Source organism: Sorex fumeus, unplaced genomic scaffold (genome assembly GCF_029834395.1).
Source record: "Sorex fumeus unplaced genomic scaffold, SorFum_2.1 ptg000072l, whole genome shotgun sequence".
In the NCBI taxonomy this organism is placed as follows: domain Eukaryota; kingdom Metazoa; phylum Chordata; class Mammalia; order Eulipotyphla; family Soricidae; genus Sorex; species Sorex fumeus.
Window position 1 is genome coordinate 53,045,256 of NW_026606129.1, and position 19,368 is coordinate 53,064,623.

The 19,368-nt window shown below is 57.9% G+C and overlaps 1 protein-coding gene across 1 annotated transcript; it reads left to right on the top strand.

The window, feature by feature from the left end:
• The first annotated feature begins 1,784 nt into the window (after positions 1–1,784).
• ITIH3 (inter-alpha-trypsin inhibitor heavy chain 3) lies at positions 1,785–14,609 on the top strand. The gene is made up of 20 exons (XM_056129658.1): positions 1,785–1,901; positions 2,647–2,667; positions 3,488–3,654; positions 3,741–3,845; positions 4,060–4,222; positions 4,569–4,682; positions 5,731–5,856; positions 6,093–6,209; positions 7,177–7,345; positions 8,003–8,128; positions 8,376–8,557; positions 10,022–10,207; positions 10,318–10,457; positions 11,143–11,297; positions 12,004–12,087; positions 12,222–12,335; positions 12,822–13,026; positions 13,453–13,625; positions 13,871–13,982; positions 14,382–14,609. The coding sequence occupies exons 1-20, from the start codon at positions 1,809–1,811 to the stop codon at positions 14,509–14,511; spliced, it is 2,682 nt and encodes an 893-aa protein (XP_055985633.1). The 5' UTR covers positions 1,785–1,808; the 3' UTR covers positions 14,512–14,609.
• Positions 14,610–19,368: the final 4,759 nt, after the last annotated feature.

Genomic DNA, 19,368 nt, shown 5'->3' on the forward strand with positions numbered 1-19,368 from the left:
ATAAGGTATCAACCAAGCAAGCGCTCAGGGAGCCGGATTTTGTCTTTTCCTTTTCAAAAAACTTTTGTTTTAGGGCCACACCTGAAGATGCTCAAGGCTTACTCCTGGCTGCGCTCAGGGATCACTTCTGGTGGTGCTCGGGGGACCATATAGGATGCCGGGGATCAAACATAGCTTGGCCTCATGCAAAGCAAGTGCCCTACTCACTGTACTAGCCCTTCAGTTTCATGTCTTTTCTCTATTATTATTATTACATGGGCTGGAGCGATAGCACAGTGGTAGGGCGTTTGCCTTGCAAGCGGCCAATATGGCCGACCCGAGTTCGATGCCTCCGCCCCTCTCGGAGAGCCCGGCAAGCTACCGAGAGTATCTCACCTGCACGGCAGAGCCTGGCAAGCTACCCATGATGTATTCGATATACCAAAAACAGTAACAAGAAGTCTCACAATTTGTTGTGAGATGTTACTGGTGCCCGCTAGAACAAATCGATGAACAATGGGAGGACAGTATCAGTATCAGTATTATTACACACTTTCTCTCTCTTTCTCCTTTTCTCTCTCTCTCTCTGTGTATGTGTGTGTGTGTGTGTGTGTGTGTGTGTGTGTGTGTGTGTGTGTATTGGTGCTGTGGATCAAACCCAGATGCCTACCCCCAGCTCTCTCTCTCTCTCTCTCTCTCTCTCTCACACACACACACACACACACACACACACACACACACTACACAGCAAGGCAAATGCTGCACAACTGAATTACGTCCCTGGCCCAGGCCCTCAAGGAGCTGGAACAGGCTGTAGTCAGCTGGAAGACAAGCGGTTTGAAAGGGGGAAGGTTTGGGAGGAGGTTCTAATGTTGCACAAATTCTCACCAAAAGTCAGCAAGAAATGAAGCAGCACGTTTTCTGAAAAACGGGAGGCTCCGTTTGTTATACTAGCGACCCGGCAGAGCTCGTCTCCAAAGGAACTGTGTTCAGAACTAAAGTAAGAGCTCAATTTTCTAGGATATCTGATGGGGGGTGGGCATTTACAGGCAGCTGGCAGGAGAGTACAGAAGCCGAAATTCCAGTATGTTATTTTGCAAAGCAGAGTCTGGACCACCTCAAGGACATGAACCCATTTGGGATACATTCCCAGGTTCCCAAGTTTACAAAGTGAGACTCTGACCATCTCAAGGACATCCCGAATGCAGCCCATTGCTGTCATTTCTCCCAGACTCATCTGTCCCTTGGTCGGTCCTGCTCTCTGCGTTCGCCTGTTTGAAGCGTGGGCAGGTCACTCTTTCCTCATCACTAGGGCTGTTGGAGGGATGAGAGAGGAGAGAGGCCATGTGCAGGAGCGCACGCTCAGCGGAGCAAGCTGGAACCAGAGATCAACACGTGTGCTCTGCCCTCTTCCAGGGCCCTGGGAATGATGGAGGGGACAGGACGAATAAGGCTTGGGTCACAGAAAGCCCGGCCTCAGGGGAACAGTTCTCCTTGGGCCTGACTGCCTCTCAAAGGGAGGGGCCAGATTACAGGCTTTGTCAGTGCTCCAGAATGATGCAGAGTCCTGGGACCATGCCCCCATGCTCAGCAATGCCTTCTCAGTGGGGCTCCAGCCTTCAGGAGCAAACCCTCCCCAACCCTTCCTGACAGTAAACACCAGAACCTTTTGGCATAGGCAGATCCCTTCCCAACGCCCAGAGGAGCCTCCCTCTTCTCGAACCTCCCGCCCCCTCACCACCCGCCTTGCACTGTAGGTCACTGACCTCCCTTGGAAAACATCAGTTTCCTCATATAAGGCATTCCGAGCCCAAGCGGCGTGCTCAGCCATGGCGTCTGCTCGCGCTCCCTGCCTCCTCTTGGCCCTGCTTTCCTGCTTGGTGGCCTCTGGTTTCCCTGGGCACCTCTCCCGGCCACTTGGGGTGAGTATGACCCCTCTTGAAAGCCTCTGGGTGTGGGGCTGGAGCAATAGCACAGCAGATATGGCGTTTGGCCATATCTTGCATGCGGCCGATCCGGGTTCGATTCCCAGCATCCCATATGGTCCCACAAGCACTGCCAGGAGCAATTCTTGAGTGCAGAGCCAGGAGTAACCCCTGTGCATCGCCGAGTGTGACCCAAAAATAAAAACTAAACTAAAATAAAATAAAAAATTAAAAAATAAAGCTTCTGGGTCTGTCCAAGGCACTGGGCAGGAAGCTGCTTCCAGATGAAACCTCTCAACCTTCTGGACCTGTTTCCCCGGCTGTGAAAGGACCCATGGGTGCTCTCAGCGCCGATGGCAGGGAAGGTCCATGTCTGAGACAAGGGCAGGGCCTGTTAGAAGAGGCCGAGAACAGAGTCCTGGGTAGCGGGTGGGCACCAAGGAAGCGGGGTGTCCTGGAAGAAGACCTCAGGGATTGGGGCCCAGGGAAAGGCAGAGTGAGTCACAGTACCTGGGGCAGGTGTCATGGTCTGAGTTTGGTTGCTTGGTCTTGCCCACTCTGTGCCTCAGTTTCCCCATCTATTCAGAGCCCTTCCTACCCTGACATGGTACTCTGAGTGGGTCTGTGTTATGGGGCCTGGGGTGGGATTGTTGCTGAACCCAGACCTCGGTCTGGAGCCCGCTCCCCCAGAACAGTGACCCTGGCCTTGGCCTGACCCTTCTGTTTGTCTTTAATTTTGCAGAAACGGAGCCTCCCGGAAATGGTAAGAACTTTCACCAGGCAGGGAGAGGCCAAACAAGGTGGTGTTGGTTGCCTAATAGTGGGAGGGGTGGGTTCTCGTGTCCCTAAGCCCTGGCAGGCCCTGCAGGGCCTCTGGGCCAGAATCCTTCGCTCCCCAGACACTCGCAGCAGTGCTCTGCCCACCCCATGCCCTGGCTTCCCGGAGAATGGCTAGCTGGCCTCTCAGACATTGTTACAGCCACATGTCACCCCAGATCCTCACTTGGTCCACTGCCCCGTGGGAACGAGGGTGCTGGGACCACAAGCACCCTGAGCACAGCATCTAAGTGCTTGTTCGCCAGCTGAAGCTGGGCAGTTCCCCCAGACCACAGGCCCAGATGTGTGTGATGTCTTTGGAGAATGAGGTGTGAGATGAACAGAGAGAGTTGGGTTGGCACTCCCCAGCAGAGACAATGACTGAGGCTAGCAGAGGCAGGAGCTGCCTGGAGCTGCCTGGAGGGGCTCGGAGCCCTGGTGCTCTGTGGGGGAGGGGGCCACAGAGGCCTTGGGTGTCAGAAAGACCATACCACTGGGGTCTCTACCAGCTCTCACTGGCTACAGGTGCTTGGAGACAGGTTAGCGCCAAGGAGGGAGAGTGTCCTTCAGAAGAGGGGTGGCCTGCTAAAAGTGGGGGCCAAGGATGCTCTCCAGAGCCTCACTTGGTCCACTGGCAAGAGAATGTAGGGGCTACTGACCAGCCAGAGCTGTGGCATCTGCCAAGGGATGGAGCCAGGGTGTGGGGTGGCCCCCGGGGAGAGGGGCTCCCCCTTCAGCTCTTCCCCCTCCCCCCCGCCTTCCTGCAGGTGGTGGACGGCATCGAGATTTACAGTACCAAGATCCACTGCAGGGTCACCTCCCGCTTTGCCCACAATACCGTCACCACGCGGGCCACCAACCGGGCAGACACCGCCAAGGAGGTCTCCTTTGATGTGGAGTTGCCCAAGACGGCCTTCATCACCAACTTCACCTTGTGAGTACTCGGGCTGCAGCGTCTGAGCTCAGAGGAGGTGGGCCCCCTACATGTGCGCCCCCCCCCCCAACTTTCTTTTCCCTCAGGACCATCGATGGTGTCACCTACCCTGGGAATATCAAGGAGAAGGAAGTGGCCCAGAAGCAGTATGATAAGGCGGTGTCCCAGGGCAAGACAGCTGGTTTGGTCAAGTGAGTGCCGCCTTCCGCACTTGGAGCAAGTGTGGACTGCGGGGTGCCATCCTCACCACTGCCACCCTCGTTACTATCATACACCAAGTCCCTGATAGTCTTGTTCCATGGTGCCACCTGGAAACGGAGTCTCAGAGTGACTCGGGGTCTTCCTTAAAGGGCTGGGACTCGAGCCCCAGAGCCCCAAAGAACAAACTCCTCTGTCCCCTCTCAGGGCCTCTGGGAGGAAGCTGGAAAAGTTCACGGTGTCCGTGAACGTGGCTGCGGGCAGCAAGGTCACCTTTGAGCTGACCTACGAGGAGCTGCTGAAGAGGCACAAGGGCAAGTACGAGATGTACCTGAAGGTCAGGCCCAAGCAGCTGGTCAAGCACTTTGAGGTGAGCAACTGTGGAAGCTGCAGGGGTTGGGGTGGGGGTGAGGGTGGCAGTGGAGGGGCCGCAGGGAAGGGCCCCTGGGGCAGAGCCAGGCAGCCCCAACTTGGCAGAGGAGGTTTGTGGGCAGTTACAACTGGGGGCCTCGGGGGGGAGGCTAAGCTGCACCTAGGTGTTGGCCCTTGAGGGTGACGTCACCCAGCGAGTCTGTCACACTTGTAACTGCTTGAGTGGCCAGAGCAAAGACTGTCCTCTGGCAAGCCCTCGTGGTGATTTTCCTGGTGGGATGCCCCAGCACTGCTCGCTACTGACCTCCCTCCGGGTCTGGCCTCTCTGACCTTCGGCCTTTCAGATCACCGCAGACATCTTCGAGCCGCAGGGCATCAGCTCACTGGACGCACAGGCCTCGTTCATCACCAACGACCTCCTGGCCAGTGCCCTCACCAAGTCCTTCTCGGGGAAAAAGGTGGAGATGTCTCTGGGACCTGGAGGGTGGGCAGGGGTCGGAAGCAGGGGCAGGACCCCGACCCAGGCAGGACAGGTCTGAGTTCTGGGACCCGGCTTCTACGAGGAAGTATGTGGTAGAAAGTGGGGATGAGCCCACCCTCTCCTCTTCGTCCTGACCACCTTGGACAGGGGTGAAGTGGAGGGGGGGCCTGCTTCTCACCAACACCTGCTGAGGACCTGGGTCTCATAAGCACTGGTAAGGAGGAGGGTTCTTCTTTAGTTTTATCTCTTGGGGGGGTCCACAACAGTGCTGAGGGCCACCAGGGCTGCACTCTGCTTTGCTCAGGAGACTGTACGGTACCACGGGGGACCTTTGAGCCTCTCCCCAGCCACAGCTGGACACCCAATGCCACTGACACTTAGGAAGTGGCAGGTCTGGGACATTCCAGTTTTTAATACTCCAGAGAGTGGAGACCCCCACCCCAACCCCCACCCCAGGGTCTCTCTTAGCTCTGCTGAGGCCACACTGAGGAGTAGATGGGACACAGAGTTCATTCCCTGCGCTGGGGGACCCCGGCCGCCAGCCCCAGATGTTCCCCGGGACCACACTGGCGGAAACAGAGACAAACACACTCACACAGATATTGTGGAAGGGGTGGGGGGTGCTGAGCCCATCGGGGGATAACCCACCCCCTCCATCAGCCCACACACAGCTGCTGGCCGCAGCCACACCACTGCCCTTGTCCCTCTGTCCTCTCTGCACGGTGTCTGGCAGGAAGTTCCTCTTGATGGTGCCAAATGGCCTCCCGGAAGTTCCTCCTGGGCAGAGCAACAGGGAGGCCGAGCTTGGGGCTTTGGAGCCAATGTAGACAGATAGTGGGGGAGGCCGTACAGACCCAGTCTCTGGCCTCCAAGGAACCCTGATCTCCAGGGACAGGCAGCTTGCCCCAATTACCTCACCCCGTCGAGGTCCTTCCCCCTCACCCAGGCTGTGCTTCTGGGCTGAGGTCTGCAGCGGGCAGGTGCTGAGCCAGGCCTTCCTCCCTCCTCTGCCCCCACACCCTCAGGGTCACGTGTCCTTCAAGCCCAGCGTGGACCAGCAGCGCTCCTGCCCGACCTGCACAGACTCGCTGCTCGATGGAGATTTCACCATCACCTACGACGTGAACAGAGAGTCCCCAGCTAATGTACAGGTATGGGTTCCGGCTACTCCATGTCCCGGTGGAGGGAGCACAGAGGCGGTGGGGGACCGAGGCATCACAGCCACCTCTGCCGCTGCCACCTCCAGGGTCCCTGCACGACGTGGGGAGATGCCCCCCACACCACCCCACAAGTGTGGGAAAGGGCGTCCTGTCCCTGCTGGGAAATGCTGGCCCGGATTTGCCAGAGTAGCCACGGGGTGGCTGTAGAACCTCTGTCCCTTCTCCAGATTGTCAATGGCTATTTTGTGCACTTCTTCGCACCTGACGGCCTCCCAGTGGTACCCAAGAATGTGGTGTTTGTGATTGATGTCAGCGGCTCCATGTATTATCAGAAATTAAAGCAGGTACTGTCGGGGGTGGGGAGAGGGCGGGCAAGAGCAGGTCACAAGAGGGGGGGATTTATTTGCGTGTGTGGTGCCAGGAACCAAAGTCAGGGCCTTATCTATGCAAGGGTGACCAACAAGCCAAGTCTTCCTTGCAAATTTTTTTTTCTTTTCGAGTGGGGAAAATACCCTGCTCCTGGCTCTGTGCTCAGAGCTGTCTCTCCGAAGTGCTCCAGGGACCACATGTGATGCTCAGGATTGAGTTCAGCGCTCCCACATACAAAACATGCGCTCAGTCACTTGAGTTTTCTCTACCCCCTGCCAGATTTCCCCCATCCGTCAATGGCCTTGTTTTATTTTTACCCTTTTTGGGAGCTGGAGGGTTATAGACACCCAGTGGTGCACAGGACTCACTCCTGGCTCTAGGGCTCAGGGATCACTCCTGGCTCTGTGCTCAGGGATCACTTCTGGCTCTGTGCTCAGGAATCACTCCTGGTTCTGTGCTCAGGGATCACTCCTGGTTCTGTGCTCAGGGATCACTCTGGTTTTGTGCTCAGGGATCACTCCTGGCTCTGTGCTCAGGGATTATTCTTGGGTCTGTGCTCAGGGATCACTCCTGGCTCTGTGCTCAGGGATCATTCTTGGCTTTGTGCTCAGGTATAACTCCTGGCTCTGTGCTCAGGAATCACTCCTGGTTCCATGCTCAGGGAGCACTCCTGGCAGGGTTGGATGAGTGGAACCACATACAGTGTTGGGGATTGAACTGGGATCTGCTGTGTGCAAAGCCAAATATATTACCCCATGCTATCTTTCCAGATCCAAGGCTGGTATTTCTAAAGACAGAGGAAAAAAGGGAACAGGATAATAGAAGGCACACACCCTGACCCACCTGTTGCATTCTCTGCCCTGCCTGCCACTCAGCTGGGAAGGACCCAGCTGGCCACCCCATCTTGGTCAGCTTCTGCACTGCTCCTTGCTCTCTTCCCAGACAAAGGAGGCGCTCTTCAAGATCCTGGAGGACATGAAAGAGAATGACTACCTGAACTTCATCCTATTTGCTTCCAAAGTGCGTGTCTGGAAGGACCATTTAATTCAAGCCACACCAGAGAACATCCAGGAGGCCAAGACTTTCGTGTCAAATATAGCCGCTGAAGACAGTGAGCAGGGCGGGGGGCGGGGGAGGGCAGGCTCTGCTGCTTCTCCCTGGCTGGCTGCTCAAAGCTGGGTCCCCTCCTGACTGGGACTGGAGTATCTGGCAAGGGTATGGGGTGGAGAGGTGGGAGGGGAAAGCAGTTCCTGAGGCCCCAAGGAAGTGTCTCCTGTGTCCTTCCCAAGCCCGTTCTCTCTCTCTCTAATACTTGATTCTGGCCCAAGTGCTGTCACATAAGGCCACAGAGATATCTGAGTTACTGGGGGTGGGTGGGGTGGGGATGAGTTCTGCTAAGTGCTACTCAGGGGGCCTGAAGCCAACCTAACCACATGCCACCAACCAATACTCCATCCTGGCAATGCAGTGCTGCTCGGACCCAGTAGAGCCGATGGACACCCAAGGGTGACCTTGGTGGTGCTTGGGGGCTTCCAAGTGTACACCTGGTGGTACTTGAGGGCTCGTGCCATGCAGATACCCCACATGATCCCCATGTACCCCAGATACCGCTGGCCCCCAAAGGATGTTTTCCAACTTGCCTTCACCATCACCACGCCCATCCTTCCAGCTGCCCTGGGAGGCCCTTCCGTGGACCCCCGCCACCTCTGAAAGCATGAGCCATTCACTCATCACCCCCTGACACTACCCTGCTGCTGTCTGTGTGTAGCCACCAACATCAATGACGGGCTGATGAGAGGCATCAACATGCTGAAGAAGGCCCGGGAGGAGCACCAGGTCCCCGAGAGGAGCACCTCCATCGTCATCCTGCTGACAGACGGCATAGCCAATGAGGGTGAGGTGGGCGGGTGTGGCCATGGCCTGGTTCTGCAGCAGTTCAGCCCACGGTCCTCCAGGCCCAGGGAGCTCTCCAAGGCAGGGCCCCGCCTCCCCTTCCCAGGCTACCCACCCTCTGCCCCTAGAAGTGCTTAGGGCCTTGACTCCAGAGCTCTGAGTGGGCAGGGGGTAGAAGCATGTGGACAGAGCTGACCCCAGCCCCCCCAGGGGTGGGCCCAGAGCACCAAGGCTTCCTTCCCCTGCAGGAGTCAGTAGACCGGAAGACATCCAAGCAAATGCTCGCAATGCTATTGGCGGCAAGTTCCCCTTGTACAGCCTGGGCTTTGGCGACAATGTAGACTACAACTTCCTGGAGAAGCTGGCCCTGGAGAACAACGGGTTTGCCCGGCGCATTTATGAGGCTTCTGATGCCACCTTGCAATTGCAGGTAATCCTTGTCCTGCTCACCTCCAGGAACAAGGAGCTCATTAGTCCCTTGGGAGTTGCTTCTCACCCCCACCTCCACCCCCCTCACCCAAGTCTATCTTCAGTTTTTTTTTTGGGGGGGGAGAGTGTGGGGTCATACCAGCTATGTTCAGGATATAATTCTGGCTCTGCACTCAGGAATTACCCCTGGTGGCACTCGGGGGACCATATGGGATGCTGAGGACCAAACCCCGGTGGGTTGCGTACAAGGCAAATGCCTCCCCACTGTTCTACCGCTCCGGCCCCTCACCTTCAGTTATTGGCTAGAGCTTCCCTCTGAGCTCAAATCCACCCTGGCTCACAAATGGTTCTGGTTCTGTCCTTGGCTAACAGAACAGGCCTGCCTCCTGCCTTAGAGGGCCTGAGCATGTGCACAGCAGCCCTATTAGAGTAAAAAGTGGTTTCTGGAAACACGCGCCAGGCGCTGCACAAAGAGCGAGTGGCTTGTGAAGAGTGCTTGAAGTCAGCCCTGACACGGGGACTTACAGCTCAGAACGATGGCCTCTCAAGCATGGCGTCCCCCAAGGGCTGAGCACCAGCCATCCTGGGCCCCGTCCTGGAGAGGACCATACCCTGTCCATCCCTTGGTCACCTGTGTGTGGGTCTAGTCCTGTGTCCAGGTGTCCCCTTTCCCTGAGCCCCCCACACTGATAGGTTTGAGAGCCCATCCAAGTGTCCTTTTTTTTATGACCTCTGTGAAGTCTGTCTCCCCAAATAAAGCCCCTCCCTGAGGTATGAGGACAGGGCAGGAGGAAAAGTATGTGTCTTTCAAGATGTGCTGAAGCACCTGGCTTGGATATGAACCTGACATCACGACTTAGCCGTGTGCCCTGGTTCTCATTTGTTGAACCTGGAGGCCCCTGTCTCTGCAGTGGGGTGACCGCCCCAACCCCTCCCCTGCACTGACAGTGATCGCCCCTCTCTCCCTGCATCCCTGTGCCCCGTCAGGGTCTCAGACTGGTCTCCCTTCTCTTCCTTTTCGTCACATTCATTCCCACAGATCCACAGATGTTTCTAGAGTCCTTTCTCCTTTTTCTCTGCTGTGGGGGGAGGGGCACTGCTGGGAGGGCGGGGTGGGGGGTGGGGAGGGTTTCTGCTGACTCTGCACTCAGGAGTCACTCCTGGTGGGGATCAGACCTGGGGTGGGCCTTCAGCTAGGCAAGCACCTTAACCCTTTGTTTTCTGTCTCCCTGGCCCGAGGGTCCCTTTTTAATTGCCAAGAACACCGCCCCTTCCTCTTCTGCCCAGTCCTAGCTGCAGCACAGGGACAGTGCCCACCAATGTCCTCTCCGGGCCACATGGGGGTAGAGCTCAGAGGTCAGGACTGGTTGAGGCTGGACTCAACAACATGTGGAGGTGTCATGGGGAGCCCCCTCCGCCCCCCTCCCACCCCCTGAGATGTTCAGTTTCCATGTGTGGACCCCAGGATTTCTACGAGGAGGTAGCCAACCCGCTGCTGACAGGTGTGGAGGTGGAATATCCCCAGAACGCCATCCTGGACCTCACCCAGAGCACCTACAAGCACTACTATGATGGCTCCGAGATCGTGGTGGCGGGGAAACTGGCAGACAAGGACATGAGCCATTTCAAGGCGGATGTGAAGGGCCACGGGGTGAGCTTCCCTGGGGCCTGGGGTGAGGTTTGACACTCCTGGGATGTCAGCACCCCCTGCTAGGAGTCGCCCCTGAGTGGGACTTGCTGGGGTCTGGTCCTCCCCTCCAGGCCCTCAATGACCTGAGCTTCACAGAGGAGCTAGACGCGGAGGAAATGGAGAAGGCACGTCAGGACCAGGAATACATCTTTGGGGACTACATCGAGAGGCTCTGGGCCTACCTCACTATTGAGCAGCTGCTGGACAAACGGTGACCCGCCACCCCGCCTGCCACCGCAGAACCCCGTTCCTGGTCCCCCCTCCCCACGTGGTCTCGCGGACTCACACCTGCTCGTGCTGGCCAAGTGCTGGGTGCCCTGGAGCAGGACCATTCGGCTACAGCCCCAGGCACCCCTGGCCTGCCGCCAGCTCTCTGCCCTTCCTAGGTCGTACCCACAGAAGGCGTCTTTGGGGCAGACGCCAACCTGCGGGGACCCACCAGAGGACAGGGTGTCGTTTGACGCTGTGCTCCCCACTCCCAGCCAGCCACCCTCCCAAGATATCAGGCACCAGACAGCTCAGGAGGGGACTCTGTGTTAGCCACATGGGGTAGAGGGTGGCCCTTTTGAGCAGAGTGTCAGCCCTCTTTTGGGGGTGCATCCAGGAAGCCTCTAGCCCAAGGCTTGGCAGGTCCCGAGGGCTTGCCTCCTGGATTGTGGGGGCCATTGCAGCCCCTGATGCTTTATAGGTGGGGAAACAGAGGCAATGGGGCTTGGTCATTTGTCCTGGGCGTGGGGAATTGTTGACTTCGTTCAGCGGGCTCAGCATGGGGGAGGTGTCTCCACTGCCTCTGGGGCCACTCTGTTCCTGGGAGTCTGAGCAGAGGGCGGTGGGCTTCGGGAAGAGCCCTCTGAGCTCATGCTGCCCCATGTGCCCCTCACCCCCACACCCCTCAGCAAGAAAGCCCAGGGTGAAGAGAAAGAGAACCTCACGGCCCAGGCCCTGGACCTGTCCCTCAAGTACCACTTCGTGACACCACTGACCTCCATGGTGGTGACCAAGCCTGAGGACAATGAGGAGCAGACAGCCATCGCAGACAAGCCAGGGGACGGTGAGTGGGCGCAGGGTGGGGCCCGAGTGGCCGAGGGCTGGGAAGGGGGCTGTGGACGGAGTGAGCCATCGACACAGACGACATGAATGAGGAAAGGGGTAAAGGGGCACTGCCCAGAGCCATTCCAGCACCCTGGAAGGCTCTGCTGGACAAGAGGAAACTCACCCCGCTTGGAAGGGACCTGAACAGGGGGAGGGGAGTCCAGGTGCTGAGAGTTGGAAGTGACGACCGGGCCTGCCCAAGCTGACCCTGAGCGGGAACACCAGAATGTTGGCCCTAGGGAGCATGGAGGAACAAGAATTTGTTCTGGGGACACCCGGGGTTGGGGGCCTCGCAGACCTGTGTGAGGCCCATTCCCGGGGCAGGTTGGCAGACTGCCCAGCATCGGGAGCCAGAGCTTCTGTTGCCTCCTCTTCCTCATGGGGATGTCAGGCTCAGCTCATTGGGGGTGCATGCCCTCCCCTTCACGAACCCCACTTGGGGTGGGGGGCAGATGCGAGCAGACAGGTCTGCTTATTTTTTTTAAGGTATTTGTTTCATAGTAAACATCCTGATATAAGCTTGCAAATAGTTGATATTAGAGTTCATTACTATTAGAATTCAGTCAGTGTTGGGGATCATCAGGGTTGTACCTGCCTGTGCTCAGGGAGACTAGGTGGTGCCCAGGGCTCTGTGCCTGCCCTCTGAGTCATCTCCCCATCCCCAGGGTCCCCATTTTCACAAAACACTCCTTCCAGCTCTGCAACCTGGGTCAGTTACCAGCCCCCTCCTCAGACATCCTACTACTACGGTGAGTTCCTTGGCTCCTCCTGGGGGGGAGGCGCTGCCTCTCGGGCTGTTTGAACTCACCCTCTGGGGGCTGAGAGGGGAGGTGGGGGCAGCAAGAGGCTCTGAGACACAGCCCCCTCTCTGCTGTGCCTGCAGTGGATGGGGACCCCCACTTCATCATCCAAGTCCCGGAGAAGGATGATGCGCTCTGCTTCAATATCGACGAGGACCCAGGCACCGTGCTGCGTCTCATTCATGACCCCGTCACAGGTGGGGGTTCCGGGGTGCTGGCTCGGGGGCTCAGCCCGGGAAGGTCTGGAGCCCCTGGGGGGCCACAACGCATCATCATCAGGTCTAGGGGTTACAGCGCTTGCATGTGCCCAACCCCAGTTTGATTCCCTGGCATATGGTCCCCCAAGCACCACTAGGAGTGGTTCTTGATCCCAGAGCCAGGAAGTGACCCCTGAGCACCACCACGATGTATAGCCGCAAAACAAAATCCAAAATGTAGATAAAAGCTGGAAGCATGGGGTCCCTGAGTCCTCCGGACACTGGTGTTGGGGCAGTAGCCTGAGTTAAGGCAATCTGGGCCTGGGTTTCCTCCAGACCAGACCAGCCCACAGCACCAGCCCTCAGTTGCCAGGGGGCTTGCATCCAGGTGTAGCCCGGGTTTCTCTTTGGGGTGCCCCCTCCTACTTCTTGGCCAGTCTGGCTGAGCCTAATGTCCAGCTAGAAATCACTGTCCACCTATCACAGGCCTCACCGTCCACGGGGAGATCATCGGGGACAAGGTAGCCAGTGCTGACTCCAAGACCAGGAACACTTACTTTGGCAAACTGGGCATTGCCAATGATTACCTGGATGTCCAGATTGAGGTGACCCCTGAGAAGATCAACCTGCGGAATGGGGAGGCCCAGAGTACCTTCAGCTGGCTGGACACGGTCACGGTCACCCAAAATGGGTAAGGCCCCAAGCAGACTCTCTGAGACCCACTAAGGCCAAGGGTCTTAGGAGGTCTCAAGGGATGAGTAACCATGGTGCCCTACCCACCTCCTCCTGGGGCAGGAGATGGTGTGTGTGTAGGGGGCGGGGGTGCAGGAAGGGTGGGACTCAGAGGCCAGAAGGCTCTAAAGTCTCATAGACAGATACTGAACTAGGCTCGAACCCCAACTTCCCCAGGCACCCAAGCCAGCCCCTTTCCTGCTTATGGGGGAGCGGGGATCCACTTAGGAGCAGGCTCAGGCAGTTCGCCTGCAGCACTGCAGCTGGGATGGAGGCTGTGTGTGGTCAGGTGACTTGCGGGGAGAGCCCTGCCCTCACGCCCTGAGTCCAGACACCCAGAACCATAGCGGCTGGGCCGTCTGGCTGATCTCTTCTTCCTTCCTAGGATGACCATGGCCATCAACAGGAAGAAGAACATAGTCCTCTCCTTTGGAGATGGGGTCACCTTTGTGGTGGTCCTGCACCAGGTGTGGAAGAAGCATCCTGTCCACCGGGACTTTCTGGGCTTCTATGTGGTGGACAGTCACCGGATGTCAGCTCAGACGCATGGGCTGCTGGGTACGGAGTGGGTGATATGCAGGCCGGGGCCTCACATGGGGAAGGAGCACACAGAAGACTATCCCCAGACCCCGCATGCAATATCCCGACCCCACGCCACCCAGGCAACACCCTGACCCCACACCACCCATGCAACACCCTGACCCCACACCACCCAGGCAATACCCCAACCCACACCAGCCTTCCCAGCCACACTCCCGGGCAGTATTACCGCTCTCATGACTGATAGCTGCTTTTGTTTCCAGGACAATTCTTCCACCCCTTGGATTTTGAAGTGTCTGACATCCGCCCCGGCTTGGACCCCAGTAAGCCTGTGGCCACAATGGTGGTGAAGAACCATCGGCTGAAGGTCACCAGGTGAGGGTCTCCCCTGGCTAGCTCAGGAGAGAAGGGTGGGGGTCCTTGGGGCCCCTCGTTGACCTCTGGAACCCTCCCCTAAGTCCTTCCTTATCAGGAAAGGCCCAGACCCCCTCTCCGAGGAGGAACTGTGTGGCCTCCTTTTATTGCTTATTTTCTGGGAGGGAGTGATAGGGGCACCCAACTGAACTCCGTGCTGGAGGGTAGTTGAGGGGACCCTCGTGGGGCGCTGGGGGTCGAACCCAGACCTCCTGCTTGCAAAGCCTGACTCATCCCATTGCCCGTCTCTCCCACCCCACTTGTCTTCCTGCTTATGTTCTGGCCCCTCGAGTTGGCTTCACCTCTTCTCTGTTGTGGCACCGAGCCCGGCGGCCTCAGCTTCTCTCTCCTCTCTCCCAGGGGCTCCCAGAAAGACTACAGGAGGGATGCCAGCGTGGGTGTGAAGGTGGCCTGCTGGTTCGTGCACAACAATGGGGAGGGGCTGCTGGACGGTGACCTCAGAGACTACATCGTCCCTGCTCTGTTCTGAGGGGCAGTGCGGCGCCCACTGGCCCACATGGCTGCCTGTCCTGTCGGCATCGGATTGGCATAGAGTGGGGGTTGTGGGAGGGTGGGACAATAAAGCCTGTATCACCCGCCTCCCCAAGCCTCCAAGAGCATCTGGGCCTCTCCACCAGGGTGGCAGGGACAGGGCCTCTGAGGTGGTCCTGGGCGGAGTCAAGCATCTGAGTTGTGGAGAGAAACAAAGCAGGAAGTGACCCGGCAGCTAAGCGTCTCAGAGGGCAGGGTAGGGCCCAGTGCCCAACTGAGCCCAGAGGGGCTGCACAGGAAGCCAGCAGTCCTGGTGTGGAGGTTCCGCTCAGGACCATCAAGTCAGAGAGTGCCCCAGGCAGATGCATCCGTCCCCCTCTCAACCAGCAACCACACCCCCAACTCTGTCCAGAGCCTGCCCACCCAGTCACCCAGCCACCCACTAACATCCATCTAATCAGCAGATAACCCCAATGTTCTGGGATAACATCTGGGGCTCACAGGTTGGCAGTCCAGGCTGTTTGCACAGATGCCTCAAGATGACCTTCAGCTAGTCTGGGGATCCCCGGGATCCTACAACAAAGATCCACAACCCTCGGCCACACCCCACAAAAAGTTTTGGGGTGGGAAGATGAAAGTTGAAGGACAGAGATGAGGGGTTTGATGGGAGAGGGAGCAGAGATGAGGAGTGAGGCAGCAGAGATGAAGGGCAGAGATGAGGGGTGAGGGGCAGAGATGAGGGGTGAGGGGGCAGGGATGAGGAGTGAAGAGCAGAGATGAGGAGTGAAGGAGCAGGGATGAGGGTGAGGGGCAGAGATGAGGGGCAGGGATGAGGGGTGAAGGGGCAGGGATGAGGGGTGAAGGGCAGAGACGAGGGGTGAAGAGGCAGGGATGAGGAGTGAAGGGCAGAGATGAAGAGTGAAGGAGCAGGGATGAGGGGTGAGGGGCAGAGATGAGGGGCAGGGATGAGGGGTGAAGGGGCAGGGATGAGGGGTGAAGGGCAGAGACGAGGGGTGAAGGGGCAGGGATGAGGAGTGAAGGGCAGAGATGAAGAGTGAAGGAGCAGGGATGAGGGGTGAGGGGCAGAGATGAGGGGCAGGGATGAGGGGTGAAGGGGCAGGGATGAGGGGTGAAGGGCAGAGACGAGGGGTGAAGGGGCAGGGATGAGGAGTGAAGGGCAGAGATGAAGAATGAAGGAGCAGGGATGAGGGGTGAGGGGCAGAGATGAGGGGCAGGGATGAGGGGTGAAGGGGCAGGGATGAGGGGTGAAGGGCAGAGACGAGGGGTGAAGGGGCAGGGATGAGGAGTGAAGGGCAGAGATGAAGAGTGAAGGAGCAGGGATGAGGGGTGAGGGGCAGAGATGAGGGGCAGGGATGAGGGGTGAAGGGGCAGGGATGAGGGGTGAAGGGCAGAGACGAGGGGTGAAGGGGCAGGGATGAGGAGTGAAGGGCAGAGATGAAGAGTGAAGGAGCAGGGATGAGGGGTGAGGGGCAGAGATGAGGGGCAGGGATGAGGGGTGAAGGGGCAGGGATGAGGGGTGAAGGGCAGAGACGAGGGGTGAAGGGGCAGGGATGAGGAGTGAAGGGCAGAGATGAAGAGTGAAGGAGCAGGGATGAGGGGTGAGGGGCAGAGATGAGGGGCAGGGATGAGGGGTGAAGGGGCAGAGATGAGGGGTGAAGGGCAGAGACGATGGGTGAAGGGGCAGGGATGAGGAGTGAAGGGCAGAGATGAAGAATGAAGGAGCAGGGATGAGGGGTGAGGGGCAGAGATGAGGAGCAGGGATGAGGGGTGAAGGGGCAGGGATGAGGGGTGAAGGGCAGAGATGAGGATTGAAGGAGCAGGGATGAGGGGTGAAGGGGCAGAGATGAGGGATGAAGGGGCAGGGATGAGGGATAAGAGGCAGAGATGAGGGATGAGGGGGCAGGGATGAGGGATAAGAGGCAGAGATGAGGAGTGAGGGGGCAGGGATGAGGGATAAGAGGCAGAGATGAGGAGTGAGGGAGTAGGGATGAGTGGCAGAGATGAGGCGTGAGGGGCAAAAATGAGGGATGAGGGCAGAGATGAGAGATGAAGGGGCAGGGATGAGGGGTGAAGGGCAGAAATTGGTTGAGAGTAGAGCTGGGGGATCTGGATAACGGAACAACTGCCAGCCCTGGGGTCCCCGGCCTGCAGGGAGAACCACTGTCCCCCCCCGCACCCCCGCCCGAGGGCCTCTCCTACCCCGTGCTCTGCGGGAGAGGCCAGGAGCCCCGAGTGTCCACCCCACAGCTTCACTTTTGGGTCGCAGACGCACGCCTGCTTCCAGTCCTGCCCACGGAGCCCGGGGCTGCTGGGCTCACAGGGCCTCATGGAAGAACGCCATACGGCAGCCCAGGCACACCGCCGGGTGGGTAGGAAGAGGAGGCTGGAGTCCACTGGGCAGGGCCACAGATGCTAGTGGGGAGGGGTTGGTGGGCTCTGTTACAGCCGAGCAGCCCCGAGGGAGCCCTGGGCAGGGCAGCCCGAGAAGACCCTGGCAGCGAGAAGAGACCGCGGCGGCTGGCAGCGCCTCGGCTGGGCATCCCGCCACCCCTTCAGTGCCAGGCCGAACTTTGGCCAGCTGGGCTGAGTCGGGCTACAGAATCAGAGGGGCGCTGCGGTGGGGAGACCCTCGTCACCACTGCCCGCCCGCGTGGGAGGCGCAGAACCTGAACTGGGGTGGTTTGTCTTCCTCCCGACACAGCCTCCGCTCAGCCTGGCGCTCCCCGGCCATGCCAGCCTGCCCACAGCCTACACCCCTCCCTTCACCTTTGCTCTTCTTTGTTTGGGGTCTCACGCTCAGGCACTACCCCTGCTCGGGGCTCAGGGGCCCCTCTGAAGGGTGCCTGGGGGAGCACGCCGCGGGCAAAACCAGCAAAGCCCACTCAGCCCTTGAACTCCCTCCGCAGTGCTCCCTGGGCCTTTAGGAGAGAAGTCCTGCTCCAGAGCTCGCCCTGCACCCGCAGCTGCTCTCCTCTGCTTGCCCGCAGCCCTGCGGGGTATTCCATTTCTAGGCATCCTCTCTCTCCTGTCTCACTGGCACCGCTTCTCTCTATCCGTCAAAGCTCAGCTCCAACAATGCCAATCCCGGCAGCCTTCCTGGGCGCCCCGTCATCATCTGGCCCAGAGGCCTCTCTTCCTCTGTCTCCCTCAGACCCTGTCCTCTCTCCGGTGGGACCACCCCAGAGCATGCGCCTGCATGCTCGGGGAGGCAGACAGCGAGGAAACACTGCCTTTATTCTCTTTATTCTCTCCCCTGCTGCCGCTGTCAGTGGCCAGGCTGCAGTGGTTAGAGACTGCCCTGCAGTGCCCCTTGAGGGTTTGCTTCCACATGGGCTCACAGGGGAGACCTCCTAGTTTGAGCCCCTGAGCCAGGGTCACTGCCATGCTCATACAGTCACCTGAGTCCCACTTCCTGGCCATGGTGCTCACATTTCTTTTCACCGCTGTGCCCAGGGTGGGGGGACTGGAGGGTGTCACACAGCCCTGGCTACCATGTAGTCAGGAATGACGGTGCTGGGGAATCACAGAGAGCAGAGCTGCCAGGCTCAAATGACAGAGCCGCCTGGACAGCACTTTGCACAAGTGGGGCACCAGGGATTTGAACTCACGACCACATGCTTACAAGGCAGGGTCTCAAATCCACAGTGCTATTTCTCCAGGTCAGACCGACTTTCTGTCATTCACAGAGAATACCTGCCCTGCAGAGCCGGAAGGTCAGGTGAGGCCCCTTCGCTGTCACGTGTATTCCCACAGCCCAGCCCAGCTGGTGGTCAAGCCAAGGGGGACGCTGGCACCTTCTCTCATCCCTATATGTCAGGGCCTGCTCTGCAAGTCCACGGCCAGGTCCTGTGGGTCTCTGGCTTGGACCCCTCCGAGTGACCTTCAGGAGAGGAAGTTGGGCCATGCCTGGCTGCTGTGCTCAGCGGTCACTCTTGGAGTGGCTCATGGAACCCAGGTCAGCCGTGTGCAAGGCAAGTGTCCTACCTGCTTCCTGAAGCAATTCTTTTTTCGTGGTTTTTGTTTTGTTTGGGGACCACACTGGCAGCGCTTGGGCCTTACTCCTGGCTCTGCACACAGGGATCAATCCTGGTAGGACCCAGAAGACCACTTGGAGTGCTGGCGATTGACCCTGTACTGACCACGCCCAGGACAAGGGTCCCACCTGCTGGACTTTCACTCCTACTCTGGAGCAATTTGTATTTTTTTTTTAATATAAATGCTGTGTCTTTAATAATTTTTGATCACTGTCCTCCCGTTGTTCATCGATTTGCTCAAGCGGGCCCAGTAACGTCTCCACTGGAGACTTTGTTGTTACTGTGTTTGGCATATCGAATACGTCACGGGGAGCTTGCCAGGCTCTGCCATGCGGGCGAGATACTCTCGGTAGCTTGCCGGGCTCTCCGAGAGAGACCGAGGAATCGAACTTGGGTCGGCCATGTTGGCTGCGTGCAAGGCAAACGCCTTACCGCTGTGCTATCGCTCTCCTGCGTCTCTCTCCCAATAATTTTTGATATTTTATTAAATATTTTTATGTTTAAATAATGCTGTGTTTTATTGTCCTCTGTTGCAGGGACCTTGTGGACACTAGTGGTGGGATTGGTATTGCAACATTGTGTGCCTGAAACAATTCTATTATGAAATAGCTTTGTGAATCTCAGTGTTTAAATTTTTTAAAAAGTGGGGGGAAATAAAGACTATAGTATTGGATCGTAACTCACAGAATCAGTAAATATGCACATATATATAAGCTTATTGTTGATTTTAGTAGTTAGATCTTGTGAATAAACAAACCGAGGCTGAGGAAAATTAGTAAGCTGCTGTTTTCAGGGGACAG